This window comes from Orcinus orca, chromosome 4, assembly GCF_937001465.1.
Source record: "Orcinus orca chromosome 4, mOrcOrc1.1, whole genome shotgun sequence".
Classification (NCBI taxonomy): Eukaryota; Metazoa; Chordata; class Mammalia; order Artiodactyla; family Delphinidae; genus Orcinus; species Orcinus orca.
Genome location: NC_064562.1, coordinates 19,130,293 through 19,154,866, shown reverse-complemented (window position 1 = coordinate 19,154,866; position 24,574 = coordinate 19,130,293). Strand labels below are relative to the sequence as shown.

Here is a 24,574-nt window from a genome sequence, read left to right as displayed (position 1 = left end):
TGGGCCTCCGCTGGCGCGTTGGCCGGGCCGCACCCCAGGCCCCGCCCCTCACGGCCCGGCCCCCGCAAACCCCGCCTCCACGCTCTCCCCGGCGCAGGCGGGACCGCGCCGGACGCACCCCCCACCCACATCCTCGATCTTTCATTGCGGTGGGGACTTTCCCGAGTCCTCGCTTCGCGCCGACCGGCATCCGAGAAGATGGCGAGCCAGGTATTGTCAGCTGCTACGCTGGCTGAGTCCAGAAAAGGAAGCGAGGGAGGGAAACTATGGAGCAGAACCGGGCCCCTGGCCGGGTCGGGGGGCGGGGGGACCGGGGAGGGAGTCAGGAGGTGAGGGGGAGACGCGCGGGGCCTGGCCCTGAGACGGCCTCCGGCTGCCGGAGCTGAAACGGGGCTTCGGGCGAGCGGTTCAGCAAGAAGGGAGGGAGGAAGCTTTGTTTCGACTCCGTTCGTGGGAGGGTTTTTGCTGCTGCTTTCTGGGACAGCCGAAGCGGGGTGGAGGTGGGGAGAACCGGAGAGTGGAGGTGAGGGGGGAGTCGGTCTCTAGCCTGGTGTTCTGGGGGTGGCTTAGGGGCCGCCACGCCTTGCGTATACAAAAATAAGTAACTTGCCCGGGGCCATACTTTTCGGTGGCAAAGCTGCCGCCAGAGTCCGTGCTCCTAACTCCTACGTTGCCTGTTTTTCACGATAGTAGTTCATAATTGAGCTATTACTGTGCCATCAAGGAATGTATTTTTTTGTTTTTTTTTTTGCGGTATGCGGGCCTCTCACTGCTGTGGCCTCTCCCGCCGCGGAGCACAGGCTCCGGACGCGCAGGCCCAGCGGCCATGGCTCACGGGCCCAGCCGCTCCACGGCACGCGGGATCCTCCCGGACCGGGGCACGAACCCGCGCCCCCCCGCATCGGCAGGCGGACCCTCAACCACTGCGCCACCAGGGAAGCCCCAGGAATGTATTTTTGGAAGGCTCCTAAGGGCCCTTTCGGTAACGTTTTGGAGAACTTGGGCACCAGAGCTTTATACATATCCTCCTTTAATCCTTACATAACAGCTATGCAAGGTAGTAGCCCATTTTACAGACCAAAAACTTGAGGGTTAGTGGTTTGTCGTGCTTAGTGATAATACTAAACATAGTGAGCCGGGGTTCCGAACCTTGTGCAACAGACTATTATTGCAAGTTCTTGAAATACACATTAGACAATAAACAAAGGCAGAAATATATGAGTAATATGATTAATCCGTCTAAAGTTGCTGATTGTTTTAATGCTTTGCAAACAGATTTTCTAAAAAGATTTGGACTTGAATAGAAATGGTAAATTCTAAACGATCTTTCAGATTTAACAAGTTGGCAGGGTTTTTTCCTTATTACCAAGTGCCTTCAGCAGAGAATGTGAAAAATTATAATTCCTGTGATAGTTCAGATGTTGAAGTAGAGCAAATTGCATGTGGATTTAGTGTGGGGCTTTGTTTTGTTTAGAATTGTCATTGACAGGAAAAGGTTAAACTTTCACATATGCTTTAAAAGGGTGGAGAAGGGACTTAAAGCTTAGATTATGGATGATTTATTCTTGTTGCTTCAGATCTCTAGAATATGTGACTTCATTGTTAGTATTCTGAATTTTACCTTTGGAGTTTTGTTTTGAAATTTATGGTACATTGAGGTGAAAAAAGATTCTAATGCAGTGTATGAATTTTTTTTACCAGATTGATTGATCAGATTTAATATCTACATTTTAATTTTAAAAGTGATCATTTCCAGCCTCGCCAATTAACAAGCCACTCATCCTTCTGCATAGTTCAGTTCTTTTTCTCTACTCTTTGTTCTCTTGCTACTAATAACTACCACCTTATTTCTGCAAAGCTACACTGTATCAAGGACTGTATAAGGGGCTTCATATTCACCAGTCACTCTATATGTAGATATTTTATCTTTATGTAACTAACTCTTCCTCATCTTTCCGCATCCCAGTTAAAAGTGACGCTTTCCCAAACCCACCAACCAAAGTTACACTCTTTCTCCACATTTTGCATTCTGTAGCACTTTGTGCCTATCCCTTTAAATCACACTTTTTGTAATCGTTAGCTTTCGAGTCTGTCTCCTATAAACCCATTGCAATCTTTATTCTGTGAACATGCTTCATAAGCATTATGTGAACGAGTCAAAGCCTTCCTTATTACACTTCATTCTCTGGTAAAGGAGTGTACTGACTACACTCTGAAGTAGCACTATACTATAGAAATACAGTATGAGTCACATACATAATTTTAAGTTTTCTATTAGCCACATTAAAACGGTATTAAGTTGGATTAAAACTTAACCCAATGTAGTCAAAATACTATCGCAACATGTAATCAATATTTTTTAATATTATTGAAATATTTTAATTTTTTTATACTAACTCTTCAAAATCTGGGTATATTTTCTACTTACAGCTTATCTCAGTTCAGACTGGCCATTTTTCAAGCACTCAAAAGCCACACGTGGCAAGTGGCTACCGTGTTGGATAGCACAGTTGAAAGGGATAGATGTAGGGTTTTTTTAATTCCCCCATTCTGATACTTTTCCTTACGCTCCTTCCCACGGTGCAGTTTTGCACTAAACCAGTGTTACTTAAACCAGCCTGAGCAAAAGAATTTCGTAGGGCACATCTTAAGCATTCAGATTCCTTGGACCCTGTACCAGACTAGAATCAGATTTTCTTGGAACCTGTATTGTTAACCAGCTCCTGTTTATGCATTGTAGAGGGTCATTAAATATTTGATGAGTGAAACTTTATTTTTTTTATGGGGGGGGCATGCGGTTTGCAGGGATCTTAGTTTCCCCGGAACAGGGATTGAAAGTGGGCCCCAGCAGTGAAAGCGCCGAGTCCTAACCACGGGACTGCCAGGGAATTCCTGAATTAAACTTCTTCATGTGGTCATCTTCATTAAACCTTTTTAATGAATATCACTTACACGAAGTATAAACACGTGCCAGACAGTTCTCCATATCACTTAGAGTTATATGTGTCTTTGTGAATTTGTGATATACTTTCTAAGATTAGCATTCCAGCATCTAAATTAACTAATAAGTAGTTTGTTACTAGTTCAGGAGGATAAACATCTTGCTCTGTTTTCCCCATTTCAGGTTATCAAATGTAAGGCTGCGGTTGCCTGGGAGGCTAGAAAGCCTCTCTCCATAGAGGAGATAGAGGTGGCACCCCCAAAGGCTCATGAAGTTCGAATTAAGGTAATGAAACATCCAAGGCACTGGGAGAAAAAGGCTTACAATTAGGTCTCTGGATAGATGAGTCCTCTGAGGTCTGCAGAGGAGAAATCCCAAAGGACAGTGTCAAGGAGAAGGTATTGAACGTCATCCAACCTTGGAATCACAGCCTTTTATTTTATCCCTCTCACCTTTGCAGCAGTCTTCTCCCATCTTTTTAGCTTTGGTGTTGTGCTGAGCAGCCTTCTCCATGGATCATTGGATTACTGCATTTTATCTTCTGTAGTCTGGGTTTAAGGTGGCTTGGTAGGATGCTCCCCTTTCTGCTGATCCCATAAGTTAAAATCTATGGTGACACATTAGAAACAAAAGAAGAAAGAAATGGTCTTTGGATTGTTAGAAGAAACTTCAAATAAGATTTAGGAAGAGGTTCCTAATTGATTAGACCAACAAGCAAGTGAAGTAAGCTTGCTAAGAGAGCTTTAAAATGTACTGACCCTTGCAGACAAGGCCAGGGTTCAGGGGATTCACTATTGCAGTGCTTCTCAACCTCTGCTGTGGCAGGGAAGTTGAAGTTACCCCTGGAGAGAGTCATACTGCACAAGGCAGGCAGCTGGATGTTCTGGCATTCTCCTCTGTACTTGTTTTCATATAAAATCAGTGCTTTAAAGTAGTGAACATTGAATAAAACTAACCTCTAGAAAAAATAAGCATTTTTTGCTGTGAATTGGAGTATACTTACCCCATCCCACCTCCAATTCTCAGGTTCCCAGGGGTCACACTGAACAGGTTGAGAAGCCAGAGCCAAATAACTTTCAGATCCTTTTAACCCAGGCCCAGGGATCTGAAATCTTAGACTGGTGTGTGTGTATTTCTTTAAGTTCAGAAATCAGCCTGGTTGTGATTTTGCTACTAAAAAAGAAAGTGTTGGTCCTGGATGTACTAAAATGAGCCGTATCGGGCACACTGAGTTCAGCAGGCTTCCTTGGGAAACGGCTAACAAACAGCCAAGAATGTTACATTGTAATTGGATATATTTGTGAGAAGCATAGAAGCATAAATACAGACACCCCCAAGACTTTTCCTTTCTGTGCTTTTGGTAGTTTGGAGAAGTGAGAGGTGCTTGAAGGCTAGAGAAATCGGGATAAAGGGCTTATTGAAGTAGAAATTGTGTGTGGCTGCTAAAAGGGGAGTTGGTTCCAGTAAAACCTCTGAGTTTTGGCCCAGACCAAGCAGGCTGACGTATTTCAGAAATAGCCAATACCTTATTAGAAATCGCATTCCCCAGCAGTTAGGAGGAGGCCAGCAGTGAGATGGGCTCCACCTGCTTTTGCACACAGGGGATGTTCCTCTCCACACCTGCAGACAGCACAGTGCCCAAAACATCACCTTGTTTACCTTCTCCTGCTAACATGCACTGAAAAGGAGAATAGATGTACCATGTTTCATTGCCTATAAATGCACCGTTACTTTTAAGTACCACTAAGAAAATGCTGCCAGTTCTAATTAAGATGCCATAGAGTTTAAGCATATGCTGATTTTAGAGAGGTTAAAATATGAAAGAATTGTATCTTCTAATCAATAAAATGTTATTAAAGTAAAAGTGCCTCCACCTATGCCTCACTGAATCGCATGCACACATGTAGACACTTTAATACCCTGTTAGATTATTGCCACTGCAGTTTGCCACACTGACGCCTATACCCTGAGTGGGGCTGATCCTGAAGGGAGTTTTCCAGTGATCTTGGGACATGAAGGTGCTGGAATTGTGGAAAGTGTTGGTGAAGGAGTTACTAAGCTGAAGGCAGGTAAGGAGAGTATTTGAATCACTTATTTTACAATTTTGGCTTATTTCTATAGGGAAATTATGTTTCTCATTACTTATACATTGTTTATTTGTGAATAAGTTATCGCCTCAGTAAGTTGTCAAGATTGATTTTATACGCCTCATCTGAAAAGCACAAATATTTGAGAGTTTCTTTCTCTCTGATTATGCAGACTGCTGTTTATCTGAAATGGTTTAAGTACATCGCCAAAGCAAATTTTGCCCAATTAAGCAAGAATTTTTGAAGATGCATTGAGTCAGTGTTTTGAAGCACATGACCTCCTTGTTCTCCACGTACTGTTTTAAAAGTTTCACTTAGACAGAAATTTGAAGCTTGTATTTTTTGCATAGGCAGTGTCTGAATGATGTCATGTAGGTAAAGTTCTAGGTCTTAAAGTTGTTAACTTTGCAAAGCTGCATGGATTGACAAGAATGGGAATTTGGGGGACTTCCCTGGTGGAGCAGTGGTTAAGAATCCGCCTGCCAGTGCAAGGGACAAGGGTTCGAGCCCTGGTCCAGGAAGATCCCACATGCTCCAGAGCAGCTAAGCCCGTGTGCCACAACTACTGAGCCTGCACTCTAGAGCCCGCAAGCCACAACTACTGAAACCCGCGCGCCTACAGCCCATGCTCCACGACAAGAAACGCCACCACAATGAGAAGCCCATGCACCACAACGAAGAGTAGCCCCCGCTTACCGCAACTAGAGAAAGCCTGCACACAGCAACGAAGACCCAATGCAGCCAAAAATAAATAAATAAAATTTTTTTAATTAAAAAAAAATGGGAATTTGCAGGGGCTGATGTATTCATTTAGAATCAGATGCTACCTATTCAGGATAATGTCCTTGCATTTGTTTTCCAGGTGATACTGTCATCCCACTTTACATCCCACAGTGTGGAGAGTGCAAATTTTGTCTAAATCCTAAAACGAACCTTTGCCAGAAGATAAGGTTAGTATCTTTTTATTTTATTCTTAAAACAAGAGGTAACACTAATCATGATAATATCATGATAATAAGTAATTACGTGGCAATTTATACAGGGCATTTTACATGAATTATTTCATTCCATCTTTAGGGCAACCTGTCATTATCATTGCTATCACTATATTCATAGATGAGAAAATTTAGACCCAGAAATTAAGTGGTGTGCCCAGCATCATCAGCTGTTAAGAGGTACCTCACAAATTTCTGAACCCGTTCTCTTTCCATAACACTAGGCTAAATTTGCCAAAATATGTAGTAAGGAGGGACATGCTTATGAAATTAAATGAAGTCATTTTTATGAGCCATTTTATTGTCCATGAAATCGAAGTAATAAAACTTAGCTCATAAGGTTTTGGGAAGACTACAAGAGATAACATAACCTTTTGACACAGAAAAGGTGGTTATTTGATTGTAGCAAGGTAACACACTTAAAGAACTTCAAGGCATTTAAGATCTTGTGTCTGTTCGCCCCTTTTTTGTCTTTTTTATTGAAGTAGAACATACATATAATGAAGTAATTAAAGTATACAAATCTTAAGTGTACAGCTCCATGAATTTTTATACATATACACACCTAATAGTTATAACCATCACCCAGATCAAGATAGAGAACCCTTCCAGCAGCCCACAAAGTTCTTCATGTCCCATACAAGTCAACATCGGCCTCCCTCAAAGCTAACCACTATTTTGATATCTTTCACTGTAGGACTTCATATAAACAGAATTATGCAATATGTGCTGTTTTGTCTGGCTTCCTTCGAGATGTATCCAGGTTGCTCTGTGCATCAGTGATTTTCTTTTGTTTCTTTCACATTCCATTCCAGATAATCACTGTTAATCCATTCTCCTGTTCATGGACATTTACGTTGCTGCCAGTTTGGACCTGTTGTGATTAGTGCCACTATAAGCATTCATATATGTCTCTTGGTGGACATATACACAACTTTCTCTTGGGTATTTCCCTAGGATTGAAATTGCTGAGTCATGGGATATACTCCCACCAGCAGTGTTTGGGAGATCTGTTTATTTTTGCATTTTTTTCTAATGCCATTGACAAAATTAGTTTCTATTTTTGGAAATAAGGTTCCATTTATTTTATCACGTAAATCCAGTTAAAAAGCTAGAACCGGGCTTCCCTGGTGGCGCAGTGGTTGAGAGTCCGCCTGCCGATGCAGGGGACACGGGTTCGTGCCCCAGTCTGGGAGGATCCCACATGCCGTGGAGCGGCTGGGCCCGTGAGCCATGGCTGCTGAGCGTGCACGTCCGGAGCCTGTGCTCCGCAATGGGAGAGGCCACAACAGTGAGAGGCCCGCGTACCGCAAAAAAAAAAAAAAGCTAGAACCGAAAAAAGAAAAAAACTAGGCATTTTGAAAGGGAATTCCAAACACGGTCTGAAAAAATTTTGACACGTCAGATATAATAATGGTAATAGGTTTTTTTGTGGCTGTCTGTAACCTTTTAGAAGGACAAGTCCTTTCAAAGCTTAAAATACATCCCATATCACCTTTTGTTCAAGAAACTCTTCTGGGACAGGAGCAATTTCTCACATTCAGAGCTAAACAAACTTAACTTGCTCTCATAAAGATACAAGTTATTTATCGTAGAGCTTTGTCACCTATTTGTTGTTTGTTTCTGATCATATTTTTGTTTTTCTCCCAAAGGAAATGTACTTATTCTTGAATCCAGAGGCAATCCGTTTTTCTTCATCTATATATATTTATTTATTCACATGTATTCCAAAGGATTTGTCCAAGAATGTACATCAAATTGTAGTGTTTATTTTTGTTAAAATAACATATATATTAAGCACTCTGTGCCAGGCACAGTGCTAGTGCTTTACATAACCTCATTTGATCTTTATAGCAATGTCTAAGAAAGGTAGATTTCTCTGATTTTCTGGTGAGGAAACTAAGGCACAAAAGTTAATTCACTTGCTCAGGAGCACGTGGGATTTGAGCACACGTGTGTCTGCCTTTAGGGCCCATGTTCCTAAGCAAGATGTTACATCACCTATTTAGAATGTCAAAAATAATTTTTGTTACCATGTATCGTATCAGTGGTGAGAGCTACACTCTTGAAATAGGCCTCCTGAAAGGTCTAAATCAGCCAGTGTGGACATCTACTTTCATCAGCTGATGTGGATAGTTGCTTGTAATCTTTGCTGTGTAGATGCTGGTTTTGGCTTTATGAAGTTATATTTGGTCACAGAGTTTTACGATGGAATTTTAAAATCATTTCATCTGATCCATAAATTGTACCTGTTAAAATTATTTCAATACTCTGACAGTATAATCCAGAAGCATATTGAATGCTGGAAAAGATAGGTAAGATTATAATTCTTTTATAAGTTTTCCTAATAAGGCATTGCTGAAAGGTGCTAAATTATTAATGAATATATTAGAAATTAGACTTTTGGTCTTAGCACACTCTTCTGTTTACTGGTCATTATTTTTAAAATTGATTTCTTTTTCCTGTGCATTTTAGGAAACTTGATTCTACCCTACCTTCTTCCTTTTTTATTTTCTTTAGAGTCACTCAAGGGAAAGGATTAATGCCAGATGGCACTAGCAGATTTACTTGTAAAGGAAAGACAATTTTACATTACATGGGAACCAGCACATTTTCTGAATACACAGTTGTGGCTGATATCTCTGTTGCTAAAATTGATCCTTTAGCCCCTTTGGATAAAGTCTGCCTTCTGGGTTGTGGCATTTCAACTGGTTATGGTGCTGTTGTGAACACTGCCAAGGTAAGTGTTGGCCTGGGTTTTAGCGTCCACCTTCTAATTTCATACAACAAAGCCTTGCTGGAATAGTGAAGTAGGCCCAAACAGTAAGAAACCTAATGATTTCCTTGACTCTTGTGAAATGAGTACCTTATAGACTATCTTTACTATTAGGTGGAGCCTGGCTCTACTTGTGCCGTCTTTGGCCTGGGAGGAGTTGGATTGGCAGTTATCATGGGCTGTAAGGTGGCTGGTGCATCCCGGATCATTGGTGTGGACATCAATAAAGATAAATTCACAAGGGCTAAGGAGTTTGGGGCCTCTGAGTGTATTAACCCCCAGGACTTCAGTAAACCTATCCAGGAAGTGCTCGTTGAGATGACTGATGGGGGAGTGGACTATTCCTTTGAGTGTATTGGCAACGTTAAAGTCATGGTGAGTATGCTTGGCTTCATTCCAAGTGGGGGGGGGGGCTGGGTTTTTTAATGTAATTTCCTTAATTAAGGCCAAAAATTGTTTTGTTTTGTAAAGGAAAAGTCTTGAATTCCCTGATAAGAATTATTAGAAGGGAAAATGACTACTTGAACTAGAAATTGGAAATGATACAAGGGAAAGATGAAGGGAAATGTTTCTTTGCCTTTCAGTGTACACATAAATCTCAGAGTATGTTTCATTAAATGAAAAGGCAAAATGATGCAGCTGTAGAGAACATGGGCTTTGGAATTAGATATATGTCCACTTACTAACTCAGTGACCTTGAGCAACTACTTAACTTCTCTAAACCTGTTTCCTTATGTGTAAAATGCAGATAGTAACCGTAGGTACCTGACACAAAGTAGACACTCAGCAGAAGTATAACTATTACTTCTCTGCCTGCTGCCTTTATTAAGCCTTTAGAATTTTGAGCCAAGATTTACTTTTTAAAATAACAAATGAAAGCTTTTTATTTTCAATTTGTGTCAGTGTTGGGCCAAGTTTGTAAATTTTTTAAAATACCTGTTAAAATTGTTCAATAAAATTAAACTTACTTAATACTCACTTTGGACATTTTGTTGCCGTTTTCCTAATAAGCTCTGTACCACCACCCTCTCCCCTGGAAGTTTCTGGGGAAGCAGATATTCTCAGCACAGTGCACTGACCTCTGTGATTTGCCTGCAGAGAGCAGCGCTGGAGGCCTGCCACAAAGGCTGGGGCGTCAGCGTGGTGGTTGGAGTAGCTGCCTCAGGTGAAGAAGTTGCCACTCGTCCATTCCAGCTGGTAACAGGCCGCACGTGGAAAGGCACTGCATTTGGAGGTAATTTGGTGGATGAGATGAGTACATTTTCTCTTTTGTTACTTCCATTGGCAGAATTTTAATCCTAGTCAGCATTTACCCCTGGGACTGGGGAGGTGCTCAGCTTCTCCTGAAACACAAGGCTACTTCTTACACATTGAAAAAAATATTAATATTCTGTTAATGAAATAGTTGAGGGTAGGTCAGGAGTGAGAAGCTGGTTACAGGATAAGCAAACGACAGTATCAGCCACCCTGTGCCGTGTTGTAGACTTACATAGGTTATTGGCATTTTTTACTCATTTTTCCAGAGTGCAGTGATCCCTGGATGTGATCATACTTCCGTCTGAATAGCACTGATTTCAGCAGTAACCAATACTAAGTCTTAAACTGAAAATATTAAATTTGACAAAACCTTACAACAAAATTGAAAAGCTGCCAGACTGATCATTTTTCCCTTGTATGATCCTAAAAGTATGTGGTTGTTTGGGGTTGCCTAACTACCAGCAGAATGCTGAGAAAGTTTCCACCTTTTTCAAGGTTGCTCAGCTAGAGAAGAGAAAAGACATCAAAACATGTTTGTAGGGGCTTCCATAGTGGCACAGTGGTTGAGAATCTGCCTGCTAATGCAGGGGACACGGGTTCGAGCCCTGGTCTGGGAGGATCCCATATGCTGCAGAGCAACCAGGCCCGTGAGCCACAACTGAGCCTGCGCGTCTGGAGCCTGTGCTCCGCAAGAAGAGAGGCCACGATAGTGAGAGGCCCGTGCACCGCGATGAAGAGTGGCCCCGCTTGCCACAACTAGAGAAAGCCCTCACACAGAAACGAAAACCCAACACAGCAATAATTAATTAATTAATTAATTAACTCCTACCCCCAACATCTAAAAAAAACTATTAAAAAAAACAGCTGTTTATTTCAAAAAAAAACATGTTTGTATATCCCAACTGTTGTGAATAAATGAAATCTAAAGTTTTTCATAGATTTTTAAAAAGTATATCCTTACCATCCTCCTGAGGAAAGAGAATTACATAGCATGAGGGTTTTTTTCCTCAAGAATTTGCATTTTTTTTTAACATCTTTATTGGAGTATAATTGCTTTACAATGGTGTGTTAGTTTCTGCTGTATAACAAAGTAATCAGCTATGCATATACATATATCCCCATATCTCCTCCCTCTTTCGTCTCCCTCCCACCCTCCCTATCTCACCCCTCTAGGTGTTCACAAAGCACCGAGCTGATCTCCTGTGCTATGTGGCTGCTTCCACAAGCTATCTTTTTTACATTTGGTAGTGTATATAAGTCCATTACACTCTCTTACTTTGTCCCAGCTTACCCTTCCCCCTCCCCGTGTCCTCAAGTCCATTCTCTAATAGCATGAGTTTTTAATGATCTGTGTTTAAGCAAAGTGTCCCCTACCTCATGCCAGCTTTTGTTTCAAGGCCAAAAGAAAAGATTAGGAAAGTATGAAAAATGAGGGGTTTGGTCAGAGTTTTCCTTCCTTATACTACAGAATTTGTCAAGGCAAATGTCAAGCTGACTAAACCCTCTTTTCCAAACGGCTACACGTATGCCGCACTTGAGTATTTTAGGACAGACTTTCAGAGCCATACGTGCAGCTCAGGGGCATCATCTCAGGGTCCATAGCTGTATTTGAAAGGGTGTTCTTAGTCCGGGAGACTGAGCCAGGGGGTTTGGTAGTCACCTCTCACTGAAGCCTCATCCAAGCACATGCTTATTGGGAAATAAGCTGGAGCCTTGGGGCCCCATGGGTGTTGCTAAAATATGACTCACAAATGTAAACAGAAGTTTCAGTTTAGGGAATGGCAGTGGCTGTGGTTGTCTCAGTTACCAGGAGATTTAAAGGAGAAAAAAAAGCACTGCAGTTTGGAAGGAAAGGGTAACTGGTGGAGGACACAAGAAGGGAGATTTGGGAAAGGCTCAAAAGAGGTTTGAAATGTGGTCCAAAGACTCCCTGGTTTAAAAGGTGGGAAGGCTTCTTTGTTGATTTACTGCTTCTTTCAACACAAGTGAGAAATTGAAGGATCTGATTTTGTTTAAAATCGTAACCTGTAACTAAAGATCACCTACTTTGCTTTTCAATTTCAGTTTTCTCTTCTGAGATGGTATCCTTATTGTTGAAATTAAAACCACAGAAATAGTCATGTATCACATCAGTTTTTTTCTTCCTTGAATTTCACGATTACAGAAATCTTTGCTGTTGTGGACTTAAATAAGCTTATTCTGATTCTAGAGTTCTATCCTGTATGGTTTAAAAATCTCCATTAAGATTTAATGAGATTTTAGTAAACCTTAATACAGAAAAAGGCAAGTGCTCAAAAGGCATTTACTTTTTTCTTAATTAAAGATGTGCATTTCTTCTTCCTCTCTCTGCTGATTTTGAAGTTTTTCATTCCTCTTTAGTTCGTGAAAAAATTCATTCTCTTAAATGTCTTTGTCACCCACTAAGTAATAAGCATACTGTAGAGATTTGTTGGAAAACTTAATGAATAGATGTATGATTTCTTTTAGGATGGAAGAGTGTAGAAAGCATCCCAAAGTTGGTGTCCGAATATATGTCCAAAAAAATGAAGATTGATGAATTTGTGACTCACAATTTGCCTTTTGACCAAATTAACGAAGCCTTTGAACTGATGCATGCAGGAAAGAGGTGAGCTTTCTCTTTAGCTGTTTAATGTAGAATGTGGTAATGATTTGGGGCTTATGGAGGGAAAAGGGTAAAAAAAAGAGTTTTAGTGGTCTTCAAAGAAATCATTCAGAACCTGTTTATTGCTTTCTTCTCTTACAGCATCCGAACTGTTTTAAAGCTTTAAATTCAAAAGAGAAAAATTCTTCCATCCTTGTAACTAAGTCTTGTGGTCTGATTGGAGCAGCCAGACAAGCAGGAAGGAGCTCTTTCAAGTTCACATCTTCTTAGACCTTCATTAACTGACTCTGGGGAATAATGTTTTCTGTAAAAATTCATAAATGTCTAATCAAGGACAAGGCTAATACTGTCATAAGTCTGTTTTCTGGACTCTTCACATAAATAATTGCTGGCTCATTAAGGAATATTTTTAACATAATAAAAGGCATTTCTGCATATGTGTGGAAGTTGTCAACTCTGTTGTATGTCAAATTCTTTGTCATGGTTGCTCTCCCCATTATCTTCATTCTTTAAAGGAAAGATGGAGGAAGAAGGGCGGTGGTGAGTATCTGAACCTTGTCTTCTACTGTCCTTGGTAACTTTCGCTTAACTTTTAAGGGTCTCAGGCCCATTTACTAAAGAACAAATTTCTCCAATCAGCAGTAGCACAGTTAATCAGAACCCAAATCTGCTTCTGTGAGATTATCTTCTTGTGGGCAAGTACCATGCATTGTTCAGACTTAGACTCCTAATTCCTAGTATGACATCTGGCCCACAAATTCATTGAAACTACCTTCTGAGCTTAAGTAGGTATATATGTGTTGTTGGTCACTCTGAACTATTTCAAGCATATGGAAAATATTTATATACTGAATACCCAAATTTCCAGTACTTATTTGGTCAAATCTTAACATCTTACTCTTCCAGGCCACTTTGCCTTTCCTCTTCTGTGGTATAGTCGACATCCAGAATTGGGTGTTTATCACTCCCATGCATATTGCCATACTTTGACTACACATATCCATAAACCCTTTAGTCTTCAGCATTGTCATACATGTTTTAAACATGATACTGTCTCATTCTGCAGCTTTCATTTTTCACTCATTATTTTGTGATTAATCCCTGTTGTAGGTGATGCTCCCATTCATTAATTTTAGTACTGTGCAGTAGTCAATTATATGAACTACCATAATTTATCTGTCTCCAGTTGATAGCATATAGTTGTTGACCAAATTGTTTCTGTATTGCTAACAACACTGGTGGAACATCCTTGTACATTGTGCTCAGTGCGTTAGTTATGAAGGATGTGTACCATAGGATAAACACATTTTAAACCTTACTAGAAATTGTCAAATTGCTCTTAAATGTGGTTGGACATTTTTGCAGATCAGATGGGTGTGAAATGACTTTAATTTGCCTTTCCCTTAATGACTAAAGTCTTTTTTTTTTTTTTTTTTGGCCGTGGCACACAGCATGGTGGGATCTTAGTTCCCTGACCAGGGGTGGAACCTGAGCCCCCTGCATTGGGAGTGCAGAGTCTTAACCACTGGACCGCCAGGGAGGTCCCAAGTCTTTCATTCTTTTGGCCATTTGTATTTCCTTTTTTGTGAGGCATCTGTTCACATCCTTTGCCCATTTTTCTCTTGGATTACTTCTCTTTTCCTGAGTAATTTTTAGGGGTTCTTTATTCTAGATGCCAATCCTTTGTAAGTTTTATATTAATATATTTATATTTCTTAATTTTTATTTTAGTATAGTCAAATCTATCAGTCTTTTCCTGGTGCTGTTAAATAACATTTAGGTTTCTTTACCCTGAGCAGAATAAAGAAGCAAACGAGAATGATGCATAATCTTACCATCCAGGTGATCCATTAACAAAAATAAATACATGAAGGCAATACATCCAAGAGTTAGAACATTCAAATAGTAGAGAAAATTGCATAAGAAAAGCTACACTTCCCTCTCCCCCCAAAAAACAGGTGACCGCTATTCAGTTTATGTAGCTTCCCAGAAGTTTCTATGAATATAATAGCATTTATACATATACTTTAACACGAAGGAATACTATTAACACTATTCTGTGCTTCCCCCGCGCCCCCCCCCCCCCCCCCCCCCCCCCCCCGTCTCCGTACCGTTTATTTCTCCGTCCCGGGAGGTGGGGTCGCTGGGGGCGGGGCGGGCAGAAAACCGCGTGCGGGCTGCGGGCCTGGGGCAGGGGACTCCGGAGCGCGACGTGCAGATGAAGGTGGAGCCGTTCCAGCCCACGTTGGCCGCGTTCATGTCGTAGTAGTTGATGTAGATCCTGCCCGGGCTGACGCGCAGGCGTCACAGCAGCTTGCTGTCGGAACGGTTCTGCGCGCCGCCGATCTTACCGATGCTGTGCAGGCTGCAGAGGGCGCACGGCTCGCTGGAGCCCCCGAAAGCCAGGAGCTGGTCCGGGACCACGTGCACCGCGATGTACAGCGCCGGCTTGCCCGTGGCCTTCCTGCGCCAGCTGCTGGGTGAGATCAGAGAGGAGCCCGTCCGGCACAGAGGCGCGGGGCACGTTGGTGTTCACCAGGAATATCGACATGACGGCGAGGGAAGGCGGGGACAGGGATACCGGAACCAACCGACTCTCGTGTGAACGGCGCCCCGCCTATTATGTGCCTTTTTCTTCTTTGTACATCATAGCATAGTTTAGACTGTTTTCGTATCAGGACATCAGATATGCCATGCACATACATATCTTTTGGTTTGATTGAAACCATGTGCTTTTTCTTGTTTTAATTCTTTTGACTGATGTAGCTTAATTACTCCCAAAGTTTGTGTTTCTGAGAGAGCAATATTTAGTTGACTGAAAACTAGAAAAGTGGCAGTTATGGTCAGGACTTCTTTTTTGGATCTCTGGTGCATTCGAAGGACTAGGCAGTATGACCTAGCTTCTCTCATTTTACCTAAAGGGCTGGAGACCCAGTCGGGGCCCAGATGGCTCCAACCTATTGTTCTGGGTGAACTGGAAGAACAGAATAAAAATAGCTTCTACCCTAGCTGTAGGAAGTGTGCTTTAATCTGATTTGTTTTAGCTCAGCCTTCCAGGAACGAAGTATATTATTGCCTTAAGCGACTGCAGTAACGGAATGGGTATATAGGGTAATAATGGAGGAGAACTAATAATTTTTGGGGGGTTTTTTTCGCCTTTATTTTTCTTCTCATACATGAGTTATACTTGAATGAGAATGGCAAACATTATGTTCTCCAATAATGAGAGAATAATTTTAAGATAGTAAAATAATGTAACTCCAATTCTTGTAGCTGGCCAATTAGGGAGTTTACTTTTCTGTCACAGTCATGTACATAGTCTCGAGCCAGCTAATTCAGTTTAACAAGTATGAGCGTTTCCTGGCTGAAAGTACAATTGTCTCTTTCAAAGAACCAGTATTTAGAATCAATTTTACAAGCTCTTTAATATAAAGATTCTTGGAACATGGAACTATAGGTATAAAGTATTTCTTGTTAAGATACTTTTAATACATCCTCTTGGATGGCATCTAGGTGGTTATGTATATTGCGGAACCAAATATTTTTTGGAAGAACATACACAACATAGGGCTAAAAAACATTCACTATGTGCATGTCAGCAAATCTATCCTGGTTGTCCAAAATGAGGACTCTACCACTTTAGAAGTATTGTCGGGAATTTTTTGAAGTTATGTTTAAACTGCTTTCTTGGATAAAAGGTATATAATTTTAACACAAGTCACTAACCTCTGCTGTATATTCCATGAAAGTTGGTAAAAAAAATTTTAAGGATCCAAAATTTTACAATATTAGGATGTATCTTTTAACAGCTTTTTGTTTTTCATTGAAAATGCTGGTATACTTGGCATTTTTCAAATCTTTCCTGCTTTTCCATTTTCCGCATGTTGGGCTATTCTGCTTTCTATTTAACCCACCTAGTGATGTTCACTGTAGAAAGATAGTCCATATACAGGCTGACTTGGAATTCCATGTCTGACTTGGAATGAGTTCTTTACGACATGCACAGAGAACATAAGGTAGAACCTGTGGAATGATGAGGTTATTGAGATGAGGGAAAAAACTGCATTATTTCCAAACTTTGTTACAGTGGAGCCAGTTAATGTGTGTACAGCTTAAACAAATACAGCTCCGAAAGATAAACACAATGCTACTTCCATTTATCCCATTTCAAAGCAAAATTAAATGTAGCTCATGATTCTTAAAATGTTTTGTTGATCTGGGAAACAGGGAACATATTTTTACATGCACAGATGCTTCAGAACATTTTCTGCATGGCTACCAATCTCCCAAGTAGGTTGATGATCAAAGTCCTAAAGTAACTGACAGTTCTTTGGGCCTAGAGATACTTTGTGACCCAGGAAAAAACCAACTTTGCACTCAGCCAATTTTGTTTCAATTAACATGCAAGATCAGATTCTCTGTCAGCAAATACCCTGCAGAAAAAACAGACAGAAAACACATTTGGAAAACATTAAGTATATTTAAACAGTTACTTAGATAATAAGTACATAGAACTATACCAAGGAAATCATATCTTTAAAGAAACAACTAGGAAGTAAACCAGCACAGTGAACCGGTACGTACAAAGTCCTGCATTATACAAACTTCTTTTGGTGGAACTTTATAGGAACAGAGCAAGTGGGATGGGCTTTTAAGCAGATTGATTTTTATCAAACTGGACATCGTAACAGAATTCACTGAGAGGTAATATGTACATGCTCCCTTCAGAAAAGGAGCGCTAATCCACCACTGAACTACCCAGAGTTTAGACGTGGACTGAAATATTCCTGACTACCAAAAATATCTAGATATGTTAAACAAGATAAAACAGTGGAAATTTGCTTTAAAATACCTGTTGTTCTCTTTCTTAAATCTACATCTTAATATTAAATGTTCTTATCGTTGGCTATTTTGTTTTCTCAGAATCACCCAGGGCTCAGATTTACTGGTAAAGTTTGAAAAATTCTATTCTGAATTTTCTGTTGATGTCTGACCCAAGTACTGAGATAAAGCAAATTCGCTTTATAGTCACATTATATATAGAATAAAACAGTTGCTAAGTTGTGGCGTCATTACACAAATAGGATACCTCCATAGAGAAATACGGTGATTTGCCCAAGCCATTCAGCTAGTTTAAAAAAATCAGAGAAGCTAGTTTAAAAAAATCAACCACTGCGCCCTGGTGGCGCAGTGGTTGGGACTCCGCCTGCCGATGCAGGGGACACGGGTTCGTGCCCGGGTCTGGGAAGATCCCACATGCCGCGGAGCGGCTAGGCCCGTGAGCCATGGCCGCTGAGCCTGTGCGTCCGGAGCCTGTGCTCCGCAACGGGAGAGTCCACAACAGTGAGAGGCCCGCGTATCGCAAAAATCAGAGAACTCGGAGCCCTAGTGTCCTGATTGTTGATCTCGTGATCGTCTCATGACACCACAGTGCAAATGTGCCTGAGAGTTTGGCATGTGTTTGTTGTTGGGAGTTGAATGAAGAGGCTGGAGTAACAGTAAAAGGGCCAAGCACCCAGGAGATGGAAGCAATTATTCTACTCAAAGCTTCGCAATAGTAAAAAGGCTGGACATTCACAAGAAAAATTATTAAAATACTTTGAACTCCAACAAACATCAGTGGTAAGTGAAAATCTTTCCAGGAAGCCCTTCTTGAGTGCTCCGCATATTGACTTTGGGGCACGTTTTAGTGAGATAAACCAGTGTTGACACGTTTGAATGTAATCACAGAATTACCATATACAGACAGTTCTGTTGTTCCTCACCACAGTCCCCAAAATGAAAAGCAGCAGGTAACAGGTAGCCAAGGCCACCTGACTCCTGGCTTTTTTTTGCAAAATAACCAAATGCAAACCACTGTTTTTCTTTTTCATACTTAGCAGCAAAAGGAAAGAGAGGTAAGGAAGGAGGCTGCCACCAAAGGCTGCTTGTGAGTTCAAACACAGTGGGACCACAGAATTTCGATGCATGGAACCTGTGCTGCCTTTCTTTCGATGTTCATTTTTTAAATGAAGCAAAACACATTAATAACTTTTAGAATATCAGCATAATGCAGCCTATGTTGTGAAACAATCTGTTCCTAAAACAATGTCCAGATGTTTTTTCCTACTCTATACTGAAAATAGGCTATACATCCACATTACAAGTGGTATAATTTGCTCCTCTGGTAGCTAGAGAACTTGGTAGCAGCCACACACCATCAAATGTAGACAGAATCATATCACACTATCTCAATTGATTCCAGTATTTCTAACTCCCAGACTGCTAAAACATCTTCCCCACCTGTATAGCATGCTTTGCCCCCAAGATTCACTGCATTTACTGTTGAAAAGTAACTTCATGGTTTATGAAATTTAGAATACTGCAGGATCAAAATTAATTACTTCAAATAGCTTTTAAACCAATACTCTGTACCCCCTTAGTGAAATATGTTCCAAGAATAAGAACAATCACAACTTTTACACTTAAATTTTGGTAGTGATTTTGGTATAGTAATTCTAAAATAATTTTACATGTCATGTAGAATCAAGCAAATAAGTAAATATTAATGTTGTTCAAAACCAAAGTTCTCACCATGGGAGAAGGAAGATACAAATATGGAACAGGGAAGGGTGAGGAAGATTAGTGTTAAATTTGAAATCAAAGTATCAGAATGAATTTATGATTTATAAAAAATGCATTTGCTGGCTCTGTTCCCTGAACGGCCCTAGGAGCAATGACACCCCAGCAAGCACCCAGATCTTGATTTCCAAATACCATTCCCCATGAAAAGAAACTAGGGCTCCTTGGAGAAGAAGCCAATTCCCAGGCTGGGGCAGGAAAAGTGTATGACAAATCTAGAACATCTTGATATGGCAAAAAGCAAGAATGTGCTCAAAGACTAATAGACACAGATCAAAATGATCCATAAATAAGCTTAAAGGTGCTTCCACTGGCCAAATACAGACCATTTAGAGTAACTAATTGAATTTTTAAAAACAACGAGCCCACACTGATACTCAAAAAAGTGCTTCTTTAGTAAAAGAATGCCAGCCAAGAAATGCAGACAGAATGCTAGATTTAGAAAGTCCCTATTTGCAGCCACCAATGTAACAAAATAATGCATTCCGGCAAGGATTATTAATGAATGCTAAAATCATTAAGTGAACAGGATATCCAAATGGTCTCCAAGTATCTCCTCCCAAATTATTTGCTTAAGAAAGGGACCTTAAAATAGAAAATCTGAAAGAAACCTAGTGAGCAAACATATATTGGCAATAATGTGACAATGACAGTATGTGCCTTGTGATGTGATATGATGTGATGCGATGCGATGAATGGGACACACCACATGCCATCTATGGAGTCTTCTGTCAAAACATTCATCCTGAACCTACTCATGAGGAACAATCAGGGAAGCACAGAATTCTACAAGCTAACTGGCCTGCTTTTTCAAGTCAGTTTCATAAAAGATAAAAAAAAGGTGGAAGGATTGTTCTAGAGTTTAAAAAAACCTACAGATGACAACCAAATGCCATGGGTTTGGATTCTGCATTTTATTAAACAAGACAAATGCTTTAAAGTACACTTGGGGGGAAACTGAGCCTCAGGTTTGAATGTGTACTATACATTAGATAACTATGAATAATCAATTCCTTGGGTGTGACAAGAGTATTATGATTGTGTAGGAAATGTCCTTATGTTTTAAGAGAGACACACTGCAACAGTAGCAGGTGAATACGACAATGCCATTTCTCTCAAAAGAAAAATGCTTTTTATATAGAGAGATGTGACGCAATAACAATTGCTGAATACAGGGAAAGGATATATGGTTATTTCACTGTACCATCAACTTTTCTGTAAATTTGAAATTTTCAAAATTAAAAGTTGGAAGTAAAAAAAAGAAAAAACGGGGGAGGGGGTAGGACAGAAATAGCTTACAGATACCAGGAGGGTGCATTTGGGGGCTTTAGCAAACTGGAGCATCCCACTCTCAAATTTAACCAAACTCAATGAAAAGCCAGAAGTGGTGACAGGACAAACTGAGGAATCAAGCTAAGATGGCAAATTCCTAAACACCCTCTTCCTGTTAATTTAGACATATGGATGGCAAGTAATATAAAGGTGTTGGTGAACGGGTTCTAATGTACCTTTATACATTTTACCAGCAAAAGACATAAAATGAAAATAAAAGGCAAACACCTTTCCCTTCTAAATTATAATTCCAAGGGGGATGAAGGACTGTCAGGGGAAAAAAAGGATTATTTTAAAGTTAATACAAAAAATAAAAAGCTAACACACTGACATTTTTGAGAAGTTGGCAGAATGATGAAACTGCCCTAGATGTTTTCTCATCTAAACCTACTAAACAAACATTTGTAATCAGACATACACAATTAGACTAGAGGACATATTGTTTTAAAATCTCCCAAACCGAGAAAAGCATCATCACCAGTGTGGTGTTTATCTTTTAACAGCAACAAAAAAAACTACCCACCAAGACTTTTTTTCTTTGAGCTTATTTTCTAATAGTAGACACTGAGTAAGCCCACACTGTTAATTCCACTATCAGTACATAAAATGCTGCCTTACATATGCAGCAATCTCTACCTTAAACTATCTCAGAAATATGGTTGCATTTCAAATACTGCTGGTAGACTGCTGAACTAAACACAGTACTGGAATTTGCATATAGACATTCAACTTAAAAAAGTATTTTTACTCAAATTTTATTTTAGATTATGAAATTAGCCTCCCCATTCCCACCACTTCCTTCTGAAATCCCCAACAAATACAGCAAAGTTAACAACTACATGGTGGGATAGTCATTCAAACTTTTTAATCTCCCTTTACACATTATATTAACATTCATATTGCAAGGCATTCCATTCACAAATATTACAGTTTGATAAAAAACTTCACACACATACCAGATTCAGCCACTTTACTAAATCATTAAAATAATAAAAGTAATGAAAACATTATAATTCCTTTAAAGCAATAAAGGTCTGAGGCACTCTGGGAAAGATGTTCTCATACAAATGTAACATGTCAGTGGTATCGAATTATCTTAGAATAAACTTACCAGATACCTAGTAATCAAGTACTCTCTAATGACAATGACCTTGATCTGATATGTCTTCACTGGATGCACTCCCATTTGGACTGAACTACTGAAAGGAACACAGATGTTGGGCAGCTGAGGTCATTTCTAATGAGGTTCCCAACTATGTAAAGGAGAATTGTGGTAGCACACCAAGGACAGCTGCATCCCTGCAAGGCAACAGTCCAATTTCAAAGAAGTTCCTTTCTCATCCCCACCAGGTTTATTAAACATTAGCATTTCCAGACTCTGCTCACTGCTGGAGAGATTTCAGAACTGTCTTTCCCCATCAACCCCCACAGTGCAGCCTCCACCCTTCTCTGAATATCTCCAAGGTATGCCTTTGAAATAAGAGAGAAGGGAGCGTTTTTCCTACCATTATGACCAAACAGAGGTCTGAAATAGCAACGTATTACAAAAATCCCATTCTCTGCAACAGCCAGCTTCCGCTTGGAGCGTGGCTATTTTTGCCATAAACTAGATTTTTTAAAACCTGATCATCTTTTTCCAAAGTGAATTTTGCCATAGCCATTCACGCACACAGAGTCCACACTGGAAAGTCTCACTGACCGAGTGCTTCCTTACACACAATTACGAGGGTAAATTAGCAGGGGAGGAGGGAGGCTAATTCCCAGCTGGGAATTAAATCACTGCAAATGACGGGTCCATTTACGACAGCATAGAACCCTGTCAGAATCAACACAAACCCCAGGTCACATAGTGTTTGGTAATTACATATATGGAATTTAAAATGTATACGTATATATTTCCATACATATATAATTAAAAAAAAATCGGGAGCAAAATATGTTGCTAAAGTTTCAGGGATTCTCATCTCCAACATTCACCTGGAAAGCAGGTGGCTCTGAAGGCCCGGTTGTGGCAGTGATAAAAGCAACTAGAAGCAGGTTTAAGTAAAAGTGCTCAAAGGGCAAATGAGAAAACAGGGGCGCAGAGATTTTTTTGTGTGGGGAGAGGGGAGCATTGAAAGGAGTTGAGAAAGCTTCCTTTATTCTTCTTGGCTTTTTCAGACCCAAGACAAGTTCTTGAGGACACACATCAAATGCTGTAGTCCTTCCTTATCTATAGTCGAAACAAAACAAGTTATAAAAAATGTCCTCTTCCATCCTGTACTCTCAATAAAACGCCGAGTACAGCCAGAAGGTATCACTGAGATGTGCCATCTCGGGAGAAATTAAAATTGGGACATGAAGTGAGGCCGCGCGCTATCGAGTCGCCGGGTTAGGATTTCGCAGCCAGTGTCCGTGACCAGCAGGGTGTGCTCGAACTGGGCAGACCGTTTCCCATCTCTCGTCACTGCTGTCCAGCCATCCGGCCAGGTTTCATCCTGCCATCCGCCTTAAACAAACAAACACCAGTTCTTAATTCTATCACTCAGCTTGTTCTCTTAATAAACTCTCTAGGCAAGTGTACTGGCCTGTACTCCTATATCCTTGGATATCTCAGAAAACTAATTTTAAAATTCACTATTAAGATTTCTATTTACACTTCAACTGTTTAAGCTAAAGCCTTTTCTATTTCATTTTGGTCTTTAGTCCAACAAAGTAATAACAGTGTTTAAATTTTAAAACTTCACATTTTGTATACTTCCCAAATATTAAATCAAGTTGGTATTTCCAAAACAAAGGCACTCGGTTTCATTTTCAGAAACGTAACTGATAACCACTCATCACAGAACTACAAGGAAGAAACTGAATTAATGAATTTAGCTCTCTCCTGGTATAACTTTGGAATCTGACTGAACTATAGCCGATGTATATTGTGAAGGAAATAGAGTAACTTCTTATACTTTTATTATAGCATTTAATTCCTAATATAATTTTTAAATGGCAGGCACAAAGATGGTGAGAACAGATTATACGCTGAAATTGTTATAGGCCACACCCCTGTAACCAGAAAGAGGGCAGAGAAAAAGAGAGATTGGTGAGAAAAATTTAAAATTATTGGGAGTTCCCTGGTGGTTAGGATTCCAGGCTTTCACTGCTGTGGCCCAGGTTCAATCCCTGGTCGAGGAACTGAGATCCTGCAAGCTGTGCAGTACGGCCAAAAAAAAAAAAAAATTATGATGAGGGAGAATGGGTTAGAGAGAGGGTTAGAAAGGAAACGAAGGGACAATGAAAAGAGCTGGGAGACAACACAGGAAAAAGAGAATGGGGGGAGGAGTGGGGCAGGGGAGGAGAGGCAACAGTGGAATGACAAAGTTCTGCAATTCTAGATACTACTATAAAAATGTGTTTACAGAGACTTTCTTATCTCCAAATTAGATGTAAAAAAAAAAATCAATATTCTTCATTCTGAGTAATCTTTTTTGCCTTGGGGGTGAGGGGCCCACACTTCGCAGCTTGTAGGACCTTAGTTCCCTGACCAGGGATGGAACCCAGGCCCACGGCAGTGAAAGCGCCGAGTCCTAACCACTGGACTGCCAGGGAATTCCCATTTTGAGTAATCTTTACCAAAGATTAGGTCTTACTGCCTCAGACACATCCCAGAGTACAAAGTCTGCAGTGAAGTAACCTACTTTTGCAATATTAAACCCCAGTCTAAAAAGAAAATATGAGGTAGCTTAAAGAAAGTTAACTCATGCTTTGTCAACCATCTAAAGATGAGTAAACAGATATTTCTCAATGTAACGAATGATCTTTTCACAAACGGATTTAAGACATAATACACTGGGGTTTTTTATAAATTTATTTATTTATTTTGGTGCTGCATTGGGTCTTCGTTGCTGTGCGCGGGCTTTCTCTAGTTGCGGCGAGCGGGGGCTACTCTTCGTTGTGGTGCCCAGGCTTCTC

At 40.4% G+C, this 24,574-nt stretch overlaps 2 protein-coding genes and 1 pseudogene across 4 annotated transcripts in view; 1 reads left to right on the top strand and 2 right to left on the bottom strand.

Moving 5' to 3' along the window:
* The first annotated feature begins 61 nt into the window (after positions 1–61).
* LOC101275557 (alcohol dehydrogenase class-3) lies at positions 62–13,114 on the top strand. 2 transcript variants are annotated; one of them, XM_049709184.1, is made up of 9 exons: positions 62–210; positions 3,125–3,226; positions 4,869–5,010; positions 5,891–5,978; positions 8,544–8,763; positions 8,914–9,174; positions 9,898–10,033; positions 12,544–12,682; positions 12,821–13,114. In XM_049709184.1, the coding sequence occupies exons 1-9, from the start codon at positions 199–201 to the stop codon at positions 12,843–12,845; spliced, it is 1,125 nt and encodes a 374-aa protein (XP_049565141.1). In that variant the 5' UTR covers positions 62–198; the 3' UTR covers positions 12,846–13,114. The 2 variants fall into 2 exon arrangements, with proteins under 2 accessions (XP_049565141.1, XP_049565142.1); XM_049709185.1 differs by lacking the exon at positions 12,821–13,114 and having other exon boundaries at positions 79–210; positions 10,552–12,604.
* The window catches only part of LOC101283124 (macrophage migration inhibitory factor-like), a 481,812-nt pseudogene continuing 469,142 nt past the window's right edge, over positions 11,905–24,574 (bottom strand).
* The window catches only part of METAP1 (methionyl aminopeptidase 1), a 71,765-nt gene continuing 63,013 nt past the window's right edge, over positions 15,823–24,574 (bottom strand). The window contains exon 11 of one of the 2 annotated variants that reach the window (XM_033401754.2): positions 15,823–17,112. In XM_033401754.2, the coding sequence (XP_033257645.1) occupies positions 17,072–17,112 (41 nt within the window). In that variant the 3' untranslated portion in view covers positions 15,823–17,071. Of the gene's footprint in view, positions 17,113–17,139; positions 23,121–24,574 lie in introns of those variants that run through there. The other variant, XM_004263551.3, reaches the window with a different exon arrangement.

Coding starts and splice junctions, on each gene's coding strand:
- LOC101275557 (XM_049709185.1), top strand. Junction 5,011..5,890: donor AGTTACTAAGCTGAAGGCAG/GTAAGGAGAGTA, acceptor TTTGTTTTCCAG/GTGATACTGTCATCCCACTT. Junction 9,175..9,897: donor TTGGCAACGTTAAAGTCATG/GTGAGTATGCTT, acceptor ATTTGCCTGCAG/AGAGCAGCGCTGGAGGCCTG.